The 12500-nt window shown below is 47.4% G+C and overlaps 2 protein-coding genes across 2 annotated transcripts in view; one reads left to right on the forward strand and one right to left on the reverse strand.

Annotated features, from left to right (window-relative positions):
- The window catches only part of LOC306842260 (interferon-induced protein with tetratricopeptide repeats 5-like), a gene marked incomplete at its 3' end in the record, with an annotated part of 3417 nt that extends 660 nt beyond the window's left edge, over positions 1 to 2757 (reverse strand). The window contains exons 1-8 of the mRNA XM_079372387.1: positions 2602 to 2757; positions 1870 to 2037; positions 1605 to 1794; positions 1324 to 1515; positions 547 to 771; positions 334 to 475; positions 126 to 249; positions 1 to 50 (exon numbers count right to left, since the gene is read on the reverse strand). The exon at positions 1 to 50 is cut by the window's left edge and continues 89 nt beyond it. Of these exons, the coding sequence (XP_079228513.1) occupies positions 1 to 50; positions 126 to 249; positions 334 to 475; positions 547 to 771; positions 1324 to 1515; positions 1605 to 1794; positions 1870 to 2037; positions 2602 to 2606 (1096 nt within the window). The 5' untranslated portion in view covers positions 2607 to 2757. The remainder of the gene's footprint in view (positions 51 to 125; positions 250 to 333; positions 476 to 546; positions 772 to 1323; positions 1516 to 1604; positions 1795 to 1869; positions 2038 to 2601) is intronic.
- A 1150-nt stretch (positions 2758 to 3907) lies between these two features.
- On the forward strand, positions 3908 to 5290 carry ch25h (cholesterol 25-hydroxylase). Its single transcript, XM_079333726.1, has 2 exons — positions 3908 to 4409; positions 4522 to 5290. The coding sequence occupies exons 1-2, from the start codon at positions 3969 to 3971 to the stop codon at positions 4855 to 4857; spliced, it is 777 nt and encodes a 258-aa protein (XP_079189852.1). The 5' UTR covers positions 3908 to 3968; the 3' UTR covers positions 4858 to 5290.
- The last annotated feature ends 7210 nt before the right edge of the window (positions 5291 to 12500 follow it).

Consider the following 12500-nt stretch of genomic DNA (forward strand, 5'->3'; position numbering starts at 1 on the left):
CGACGTCTGAGTCTAAACTCTTCAGACCCTGTGCAAAGAGCTCCTCGGCCCTGACGGACACACAGAATCATGAGGGGGGGGGGGTCAGAGGGCAGACTGAGGGACGCTCAGGTGTGAACACGTACCTGCTCATGTTCTTCTCCTCAGCGTACAGCACGGCCAGGTCGGCGATGGCGATCACAAACCAGGGTTTGATTCTGACCGCTTCCTCCAGGTGTTTCATGCCCAGATTTCTCCACTTCTTCACCTCTGATGTCGGACAAAAAACACACAGCTTACAACATATTATGGGATGGAAAATCGCCTTTAAGTCTTCGTTCAGTGCGAGTGTACTTTGTTCATCGTAGGGCTTCGTCATGCTCTGAGCGATCTTCTTCTTCTTGTAACAGAGCGCCAGCTGATGGTGGATGAAGGCCGACTGGCTGCTGATCTTTACAGCTTTCTTCAGCAGATCGATCGAGCGCTCGTCCTCGCCCTGAAACACCAACGCCACGTCAGAAAGAACCAACACGTTTACTCGGTTACGCCGCACTTCATCAGACCTACCCGATGCCGGAGGTATTTGGCGATGTAGCGCATGACGTGAGGGTTGTCGGGGTCGTTCTTCAGCGCTCTCTCCACCAGACCTTCAGCCTCTTGGTGCTTCAGGAGGTTGAGCAGCTTCAGAGCGAGCATGGATAACAGAACGCCGTCATCCGGGTTTATCTGCAGGGCCCGGCGGAGCTGTGTCACTGCCGGCGACGCCTCGTCCGGCTTCGAGGTTTTCGTCGGCTGCCAATGAGAAACCAGTCGGTTTATCTACTTCAGACTTTTCTTTAACGTCATAAATTCTGAAAAAAGAACAATGATGAGAAAAGTCCATCCTCTCTGTCTCCTGCCTGCTCAAACAGGCCGTTTGGAGATGTTCCCTTCATGACATCACAAAGGGCAGTAGCCCCTCCCCCAGGTGGGTGACACTCCCACAGCTAGGTGTTTGTTCTGCCCTCTGAGTCTGCCTTCTCACCGTAAACAATAGGACATGGAGCCAGAAAGCAGCGAGTACACCCGAGCCCTTCCAGAGAGGGGGCGTGGCCAGACACAGCTCATTTACATATTTAAAGCTACAGACACAGAAACAGCCTGTTCTGAGCAGGGCTGAAATAGAGGGGTTTATAGACATGATCAAATACAGGATCAGAGTGGATTTACAACAACACACTTCACACACATGATGAAGAGGAGCGAGGACACTGATTGAAGAGGAGGAGATCATGTGACCTTTAAGATAACCATATGTAGGAGTTTTGTTTGTGTGCTTTGTGACCTCGACGTAGACGCACTGACCAGATCCAGGCGGAACAGAGCTATAGCGTAGCCGGCGTTCCACTCGCTGTCGTCAGGCTGAATCTCCAACGCGCTGCGGAAACACTCGACGGCTTTGGGGTAATAACATCGTGAAAACTTCAGGTAGCTCCACCCCTTTTCTCCATAAACCTCCGGGTGGAGATCTGCAGCGGTGCCAACAGGAAACTTCACCTGAAATAGAAGAGCGAGGGGGAGAGATGAATTATTTACACAAACGTCTTCAGAGACATTATAAAAGTTTGTTCCACAGCGAGCAGCACCAGAATCTCCTCGACCCTCGAGCAGAACTCCTGAGACTCTGTGACGTCTCCGGTGTGATACTTCAGCCAGGCCAGGTCTCCGTAGGTCACGATGAGCCGCCGCTCACTCTCCTCCCCGTAACTCTTTCTGGTCAACTCTACTGATTTCTTGAAGAGTGACGCCGCCTCTTGTGGTCGATCCTGAAGATACCTGAGGTCAGACAGGTCACTGTGAGACCAAAGAAGTCTACATTTTAAGACTCTCTGATTGGAGATCAGTACACACCTGATGTAGGCCAGGAAACTGTTGTTGCGAGCTGTCGCCCCCTTCTGTCCCAGATTCAGGTCTAAGTGGTCCTGGAGTCGAGTGCTCAGGCTCTCCAGGTCCATGTCTTCCTTCTTCAGGTCCCAGGTGAAGCGACACTGGAGCTGCTGCAGTCTGCGGTACAGAGAGCTGGAGGAGACACAGGAGAGGATTTAACGAGTACCAGGCCACCTTCACCGGCCCGGTGCAGCCGCATGTTTTAACCACAGACTGCAAATATGAATGTCTGAAGCATGAGTCAAAACTGCTGAGTCATGAAAACATTCCCCCCGTACAGTGTGTGTGGATGGAGACATGAGCTATTCACACCTATTTGGTTTTTTGAAGCAGGCTGTAAACATGTTCATGTCTGCTGTAAAAACAGGCTGTTTGAATGGGTGTGTATGTGACTTCCTGTGCTGCTGCAGCCAGCCTCTAGTGGACACTCCAGGTACTGCAGTGCCGGAGGATGCGGCTTGTTTTTTTGTTTTTTTAAAAAGGTGAAGAAAGAAAGAGAGTAAATGTAGTACAATGACAAAGTGATGCCTTCTGGGCCCCACAGACAGAAAGACTCGTTTTATAGACTGAACCAATGAATGACAGCCCGGGTTAAATAATTAGATGAAGTTTTACGGTGTAGGCTGATAAACATTACATCTTCAATAAAGCTTATTATAAACTTATAAATTAACACACAGACATTACAACACAAACCTCATCCTGAAATAAAAGTAGAAAGGTCAAAGTCAGCCTGGATAAAGAGTTGAGTTCTGTTTATCGATCCTGCTGCTCTCAGATCGACTTTAAAATCAGCCGAGAAACGAAACTGATCCAGATGATGCCTTCACTGTCCGCTCTGAAGTCACGTAAAGAAGAACTTTCGATCACACGGCAAAGTGTATTGGAATATTTGGTTTCGTGAAGGTTTCGTGTGTTTAAAATAAAAAACTGATTAAATAAGATAAACTGAACTGACATGTCTGTAAGTGTTTCTGTGAGGAACCAGTGTGTCCTCCTTCTAACTCTAGATTCTGGTTCTGAATGCTCTGGATTTGTTTGGACCAGAGAAGGGAGGCGCTTAAAAGTCTAATTCATTGTAATTATTCATAAAAAGTTAAAATGACACACACCACAAACATGAGGTGAAGGTGTAAGTCCTGAAAGACTCGGCAGGGGGCAGCACTGCTCCACAGAAGAAGAAGAAGAAGAAGAAGAGTGTCTGCTTTCATCCAGCGAAACGGCTCCAGTTATCAGCACTTGAACGCATCTTTTTAGATCTTTATTTATACAAGACAACGACTAATCAACTAAAGGAGGAAATTATTAGAAGATGAAGTTATTAATTTGTATTATTATTAATATTCATTTCACTTCAAACAAACAAACAAAATAGATGAAAAAACAAACATGTAACACACCAAACAAGTTCTTAAAGTAGTCAAAAACAAAATACAGCAAAAACCAGAAAGAGAAGCACTAACTGCAAAGAAGGATTCTGATGAGGAAAAGCTTAAGCATATATATATATATATATATATATATATATATATATATATATATATATATATATATATATATATATATTATCTTGTGTTTTGAATTGTGGGGGAGGTGTGTTATATTTATTATGATGTAAAGCCCTTTGTGATGCATCTTTGTATGAAACGTGCGATACAAATAAAGTTTGACTGATTGAAGCTGATTTAGGTGGGAGATCAGGATGAGGATGAAGAGTTTCACTTTTCTACAAAACACTTTAAAATGAGCTCCAACAGATAAATCAGACTTTATATGTGAATGTTTGTTCAACAATAATCTGATTCAAGAAACAGCAGCTCATTAACAGACTGAAGTAAAACATCCTGTAAGTTCCTTTTTCCCCTGCTGGGACACTTTCTCTGGTATTTCTGGCTTTCCATTTCCTCCTTCCACTGTTGCTTCCTTAAATGGGCGGTGTGGGGGCGAGGCCAAGCAGGCAGTGTGTGTGTGTGTGTGTGTGTGTGTGTGTGTGAGAGTAGTAAAACAAGCAGTGGTGATGACACAACCTCAGTTCTTTCTCCCGCTGAGCTGATGATCAGTCCATGAAATCAGATAGAAAGATGTTCCTGCAGCCTCTCTGGTCCTTCCTCCTCCATCACTCCTCCGTCCTCACCTCGCCTTTCTTCCCCGTTTTCTTCTCGCTCTCCGTGTACCTGTTCTTCTGCCTGCCCTTCCTGCTGCTCGACCTGCTCTCCAGCAGGTGGGCCCTGGTGCGCAGGTACAAGCTGCAGCCTCAGAGCTCCGTCAGCTGGGCCTCGGTGCGGAGCTGCCTGTCTCTGACGCTCTACAACCACATGGTGTTCATCTTCCCGCTGACGCTGCTGCATTGGTACGCCATGCCTGTCAACCTGCCCGCTGAGGCGCCGTCCCTGCCCCGCCTCCTGGCTCAGGTGTTTGTCTGCCTGCTGCTCTTTGACTTCCAGAGCTTCACCTGGCACCTGCTGCACCACAGGGTGCCTTGGCTCTACAGGAACTTCCACAAGGTGAGGACATGGAGAAGATTTTCTCATCACAGATTTACTGAATATGATCATGAAGTGAAAAGAAAAGTGTGTGTGCTTCCTCTTCCTCACGTCTCTCCTCCTCCTCCTCCAGGTGCACCACACCTTCACCTCCACATCGGCCCTCACCGCAGAACACTCCGGGGCCTGGGAGACCCTCAGCCTGGGCTTCTTCGCCGCCACCGCCCCCCTCCTGCTGAGCGTGCACCCGCTCACCGAGCTCGCCTTCTTCGTCCTCAACATCTACCTGTCAGTGGAGGACCACTGTGGCTACGAGCTGCCGTGGGCCACGCACCGCCTGGTTCCCCTCGGCCTGTACGGAGGCGCTCGCCATCACGACCTGCACCACCTCAAGTCCAAGTACAACTTCGCCCCCTACTTCACCCACTGGGACCGACTGTTTGGGACCCTTCACACCCAGGAGGACTGAGGAGTCTGAAGAGCTGGAGGAGGCTTTCTGAACTGGGACTAACTGGGACTAACTGGGACTAACTGGGTGAAACTTTGAAGAACTTTCTGAAACGTCAGAGAGGAGTCGATTCTGAGCTGAAGGACGAGTCGTAAACTCACGTTGTAACATGTTTCTGGACCAATCAGAAAGCTCAGAGAGCGTTTTCTGTCCTGATCCTGAGGTCAACATTTCACCGACTTCTGCAGGAAATGTTCCGTTCTTTTATATTAAAAGACCGGAGAACTATTATAAATATTATTTAAAATCCTTATTTATTACTTATGTTGTTATCTATGTATTTACTAACCTGCTGTGACTGAATGAAGGAGGTGTGCATGTCTGTGATCGACTCAGACTGTCGTCATGGTGATGAAGCTGCAGAATATTTAAAAACACCTTCATGTGTTTGAAGAAGAAATTTGATTTGAATGATTTCTTGTTGTTTGTGTTGCCTTCAGGTGAAGCTATGTTGCATCTACAGGACTTTAAAGGTATTTCGTTGAAACATAAGGAGTATAGAAGTAGATCATATAGAAGTAGGTCATATAGAACAGAGAGTTGAGCCTCACATGGTTCATTGACATTTTATTGAAAGTGTTTGGTTGTTGAGAGAAGACGTCTGATTGTTTGAACTCAGAGTCCGAGGGTGTCGGAGGTTTGTTGGGTCAGAGAAAGTGACGCATGGAGCTGTGGAAGTGTGCGAGTGAAGCCGGAGGAGAAGTGTTTTACGGAAGTGTTGCACAGAAAGTTTTTGAAAGTGACTGAAAATGTGGAAGCAATGTTTTAGTGAAGATGTAAGAAATAAACTTTATTGACAAAAGAAAAAACTCTCTTCTGTTTTCTCTGCTGTTTTAAAACTCCAGTGATGAAAAATGATGCTGATGCTGAAGTGTAACATCCTGCAGTACCTGGAGTGTCCACTAGAGGCTGGCTGCAGCAGCACAGGAAGTCACATACACACCCATTCAAACAGCCTGTTTTTACAGCAGACATGTTTACAGCCTGCTTCAAAAAACCACATAGGTGTGATTAGCTCATGTCTCCATCCACACACACACACACACACACACACACACACACACACACACACACACACACACACACACACTGTATGGGGGGTGAAATTTAATTAATCGTCTCTCATTTGATTTTATGAACGACGTGTTTCATCCATAGTTTGGCACGTTGCTGACATGACTGACAGCATGTCCAGCACGGAGACCGCCATCGATGGGACTCCAGCGCCCCCTGCAGGAGCAGACAGGTGACGTCACTGAGACTCCGACATGTGCACGCTTCACGGTCCACGTGTTGGACTCTCACTTTAGAGACACACTTTATTAGAGGTTATAGTCCTCGGTGCTGGGCCCAACATAGAAACATAAAAGGATCTTGTTTTCTCTGGTATTATTACTACATCAGTAAACTGCCTCCTATTGATCACCTCCCCTCAGCGTGACACATCTTAGAAAGAACTGTCAGAAGTGAAACACAATGAATCAGACACTTCCTGTCAGGACACCGTGTGAAAGAAGTAAAGAAAGTCACACATTCTCCATCGCTGAGCTAAGTGAGGGGGCGAAGTGACCCCCCCCCCCCCCCCCCCTACCGTCCTCAGAGGTCGTAACAGGTGTTACAGAGGAGAGACAGGATCAGCTGAGCCAGGGCTGTGTGTGTGTGTGTGTGTGTGTGTGTGTGTGTGTGTGCGTGCGTGTGCGCGTGTGTGTGTGTGGAGCTCACACTGCGTCCTCACAGACCGGGTCTTTTTCAAACCGTCCACTACATCCTCGCCCCACGACCCCTCCGTTTGCACGTCCACGCGGAGGGCCCGCCATATTAAGTCCGTCTCAAACCCCTGAGCAGGGAGTGGGTCATAAAACCCTCCATCGAGTCTGCACCGATGCCCACTCGATGATCACGTGTAACGCCTATAGCGTCCAGTAGTCACGGAAGGAGTGACCTGTACTAAAGAAGGAGTGACCTGTACTAAAGAAGGAGTGACCTGTACTAAAGAAGGAGTGACCTGTACTAAAGAAGGAGTGACCTGTACTAAAGAAGGAGTGACCTGTACTAAAGAAGGAGTGACCTGTACTGAAGAAGGAGTGACCTGTACTAAAGAAGGAGTGACCTGTACTAAAGAAGGAGTGACCTGTACTAAAGAAGGAGTGACCTGTACTAAAGAAGGAGTGACCTGTACTAAAGAAGGAGTGACCTGTACTAAAGAAGGAGTGACCTGTACTAAAGAAGGAGTGACCTGTATTAAAGTAAGTTCACTGCTCCAGCTCAGATGGACATTTAATATGATCATACAGACGTGAACAACTTCACCTGTTTATTGTTTTAAAGGATCAAATAAAAGCCTCCTCTTCTTTTCTTCCTTCTGTTCACCTGTTTATTTCATTGTGTTTCATATTTAAAGGGACTGTTTCAAAAACTAAAGAATATTAAATCATGTTACTGACAACTTCTCACTCTTATTTATTTATCATTGTTCTACTTTTCATTTCTTTGTAAAACTTAATTTCGGCTACAACAAAAAAATAAAGGTCTTGCAGCTGTGATGTTCATTTATAGTCTCCTTGTCTGCTTTCATTGAAGACAACCTGTTCTTTGATATTATAATAAATTAACTAAACATTAAAAATCTATGTAAACGCACGAAGACGCGATGAAGGCGGAGCTTAGATACAGACCCTTTCAGAATAAAAGCAGTCTGAGAAGAGCGAGTGTTTATAAACATGGTGTGAAAACAGAGAGAGAACGCGTCACGATGTGGGCGGAGCATCACCGCGGAGGTTAGCGGTACTCTGGACCTTTGAGCCCGGTGAATCATCAGAGTGAGAGTCCTGAGCTGTAAAACTTCACACACATCATTATCAGCTGCTCGGTTCATGTTTGACCTTTTTGACCGGAGCAGGATTTCCTCGTTGGGCACAACAATCAGTTCCAGAGAAGTGACTCACCGTTATCGTCCTTCATGAGTCTATTATAAAAATGAGTTTATTATTCTGGGAGATAAAAGTTAAAAACGCTCCCACGTCCCAGCGGGACTCCGAGTCACTGAAAACACCGAACAATCGTTCACATTTACCGAGAAAATAAAACCTCTTCCGCTGTTTCTGGACAATGGTGGAAATAGTTGGCGTGCTCCCGTGCGGTCGGGAAACACCCAGAATCCCCCAGGAGGAGAAAATGTATCTGTGATGAGCGATCGATAAGAAGTTCAGTCATGAGTAGAGCACAAATACAAATCTGCATTTCACCCGTATTTGAAGGTGTCGCAGATCTGGAGGAGACAAACTGGGAGGAAAACAAAGTGGCTCTCCTGGAGGAATGTTCTTCTCCCCTCGGGTCACAGGTTCGAGGCCAACACATCCAAAAGTTCAGATGTACAGAACAGAGACGTTTATATGTTTCACTGTCCTGCGTCTCGTATGTGTCCTCTGCTGTCAATCACATTTTTCCCTTCCAGGGACGATAAAGGTCCGAACTGAACCGCTGAGCCACAGCCGCTCCTGTGCTGCCAGTACAGATGTGATTATTAGAGGAGTGGGAAGTCACAAAACCTGAGGGAGGGGATCCACACACACACACACACACACACACACACACACACAGACACACACACACACACACACACACACACACACACACACACACACACACACACAGACACACACACACACACACACACACACAAACACATAGACACATGATACTTGAGATAGACCTTCTGTTTATCAGACTAATTAGAAGACTGAGAGTCTGTGTGTGTGTATGTGTGTGTGTGTGTGTGTGTGTGTGTATGTGTGTGTGTGTGTGTGTGAGAATGTGTGTGTGTGTGTGTGTGTGTGTGTGTGTGTGTGTGTGTGTGTGTGTATGTGTGTGTGTGTGTGTGTGTGTGTGTATGTGTGTGTGTGTGTGTGAGAATGTGTGTGAAATTCTGCACGCATTCACACCTTCAGTTGACAGATGTCTATATGAGAGCAGTGATCCAGTTTACTCTATAGTGTGTGTGTGAGTCAGCGTTCACAGTGATTTTCAGGTCACTGAGTTGCGGATAAGACGAGTCAAAGGAAAGGTATTTTCCCCCCAGCATGCACTGCTGCTCCACTTATGATTCAAACATCTCGTCAGCTCCTCAAAGCGTTTCCTAAATGTCAGTCTGACGGAGAATTCTGAAGAAGCAGACGATTAAACCTTCAGGAAGCTGAGAGAGGAAACGCCTGAGGAGGGGAAAAACACTTCCTGTGATGCTGATCTCACATCGTGGATCAGTTGGTCGGGTCAAACAGTCGGTCAGGGTTCGATCCCCAGCTCCTGCAACCACATGTCCACCGACGTGTCCTTCAGCAAGACACTAAACCCCAAGTTGCTCCTGCTGCTCCCACAGCGGTGTGTGATGGACTCTTTATGCTGCAGCCTCTACCATCAGTGTCCATCCTAACGCCCCCCCCCCCCCTCACCCCCCTTCACCCCTCACCTTGGCTGGAGTGCTAATTAAATGTTTGATGGTTTATGAAAGCGGGCAGTATCTGGCGTGTGACTCACAGGTGATTTAATCTGTAATTAAGGACGACAAGTGAACCTGAAGTTGTTTTTATCAATGATTTTTATTCAGGTTTAAACTTGAGCTTCTCTGGAAGTGACCTGGGACCTGCGCAGACTCGTCCCCCCCCCCACTGCTGTGACGCATGGCTGCAGTGTTCAGACACGAAGCTGGCAGCCTCTGGAACATCTCACATAAAGATTCGTCAGGCAGAAATAATGAAAGTTAGAAACGTTACGCAACCCCGAGAGAACAAAACACAGAACATAACTCGACATGTTCCTGCAGATTCTGACCTTTAATACTTCTGATGAAGTATGTCAGCACAGTGCAGAGTGTGATCATGTGTTCTTAATACTTCTGATGAAGTATGTCAGCACAGTGCAGAGTGTGATCATGTGTTCTTAATACTTCTGATGAAGTATGTCAGCACAGTGCAGAGTGTGATCATGTGTTCTCCTCCTCTCTGCTTCACTCTGATGATTCATTGATATTCAGTATTATGCCACATATGCAAACAAATCCTCCGCTGCACGGAGCATGTTGAGAAACGTTTGGAAATCTAGAGTGTTTATATTTCATCTGGAAGCACGACGCCGCTGCGTGTTTGCAGGGGCCCCAAAAATCCTGAACTCTGATTGGCTCTTCGCTTCATCAGAGGAGGAACATTTGTTAATTCAAACCTGAGATCAGAGTGCACAGAGACAACGTCAAGACATTTAAGGACCAAGACCGTACATATCAAGACTCATCGTGTGTAAACGGACCATAACTCAAGTTATTAGTTTTCCTTCTAATCACGCCACGTGGTCACCGATCAGCGGCGGTCTTCATTTTAAATCCAGAGTCTAAAAATGTTTTGGAATCTGAGACTTTCATAAAGTGGTGTCGGGACACTACAACACTCAAATACTTCTGTTGATGAAGGATCAGAGTTATTCACAACAAGGCGTGTAGCTGATCTGATTGACAGGTGGGCGCCGTGTAACGGTTTGTCAGGAGGCTTAAAACCCGCCTCAGCTCTCAGCCTGTCGTTAGCTTGACTCAAAGTTAGCCTGAGACAGCATTTCCAGCACGGAGACCGCCATCCATGGGACTCCAGCGCCCCCTGCAGGGACACACGGGGGACTCCAGCGCCCCCTGCAGGGACACACGGGGGACTCCAGCGCCCCCTGCAGGGACACACGGGGGACTCCAGCGCCCCCTGCAGGGACACACGGGGGACTCCAGCGCCCCCTGCAGGGACACACGGGGGACTCCAGCGCCCCCTGCAGGGACACACGGGGGACTCCAGCGCCCCCTGCAGGAACACACGGGGGACTCCAGCGCCCCCTGCAGGAACACACGGGGGACTCCAGCACCCCCTGCAGGGACACACGGGGGACTCCAGCGCCCCCTGCAGGAACACACAGGGGACTCCAGCGCCCCCTGCAGAAACACACGAGGGACTCCAGCGCCCCCTGCAGGAACACACAGGGGACTCCAGCGCCCCCTGCAGGAACACACAGGGGACTCCAGCGCCCCCTGCAGGAACACACAGGGGACTCCAGCGCCCCCTGCAGGGACACACGGGGGACTCCAGCACCCCCTGCAGGAACACACAGGGGACTCCAGCACCCCCTGCAGGGACACACGGAGACCGCCATCATCAGATGGTGAAGATCAGTGTGAAGAAAGAAATTGTGTTTTAAAGGACTGACGAGTTGTCACAGAGCCACAGTCGTGTTTTCTTCCACTCACCTGAAGCAACAGTTCACCTGTATCATCAGTGACTTTAGAAGGTGTGTGGCAACAACCCACACTCTCACACACACACACACACACACACACACACACACACACACACACAGACTCTCTATCTAATCAGTCCAATAAGAAAGAGATGTATCTTAATCATAGTGTGTGTGTGTGGGGGGGGGGGGGGGGATTCTGCAGAAATTACGAAATCGTTTTATGACATTGATACACACACACTAACACACACACTCACACACACACACACACACACACACACACACACACTCACACTGAGTTACATAATTTCCAAACACTGAACTCTTTGTGAAATAGGAATAATGAATGTGTGACATGAACTTAAACTCGGTGTCTTTTAAAGATTTAAATGTCAACAGCAGATTAATCTTTGTGTTCATGTTTTTTCTTGTTTTGCAGAAAAGAAAAAGGAGAAATCCTTCCTGCCTGACTGGAGTGGATGTTTAACTCTGGGTTCAGTGTCTCACCCAAGGACATGTTGGACATGTGGCTGCAGGAGCTGGGGATCGAACCCCACACCCTCCCGGTGGAGAGACGACCGACTTGACAAACTGGGTCGAACTGAGCCGCCCTTATCCAGGGCAAAGGTGATTTAAAACTGCAAATGCAATTAACAGATGACGTAATAATGATGACACAATCAATCTTTAATTGTAAAGCACAGATTTATAACAAGTGTCATGTCGAGACACTTTACAAAGAGCCAGCTTGATCCATCATGAGCACGCCGCCGCTTAGCAGCATTTAGCAAAGTTACAACTGCGTGGAAAAACGTCTTTAAGAGACAGACTGAGTCATGATGAACAGACCATACCGAAACTTCACAGGGGGGGGGGGGAGACGATACAGGGAGACAAGGGGGGGCGTTCAGGTATGCCGTCCACCCACGGTCCTACAAGATCCTACAAGACACGTTTACAGATAACGACACGCAGTAATATGATGTGAATGCAGAGAGAGAGAGATCAGAGCTCGAGGCCCATAGTAAAATAAACTTTCATCTTCAACCTCTTCACTTCCATCAACCCAACATCCAGACTTTATAAATTGTCTTTGGGGAAACTGGGTCAGAGCCGAGCGAAGACAAACGGAGAGTGAGAGATGGTTGTGTCACTGCAGCGATGACAGATGGGAAACTCCCGTGTAAAGTCCAGTATTAGGGACTGGTTTCTGTTCCCCTCCCTCTAAAAGGGAGAGCTGTTATGCAAGTTCATGTTTCTGAAGACTTGTAATATCAATAAAGTATCTGTCTGTCTGTCTGTCTGTCTGTCTGTCTGTCTGTCTGTCTGTCTGTCTGTCT

Source organism: Symphodus melops (assembly GCF_947650265.1).
Source record: "Symphodus melops genome assembly, chromosome: 21".
In the NCBI taxonomy this organism is placed as follows: Eukaryota; Metazoa; Chordata; class Actinopteri; order Labriformes; family Labridae; genus Symphodus; species Symphodus melops.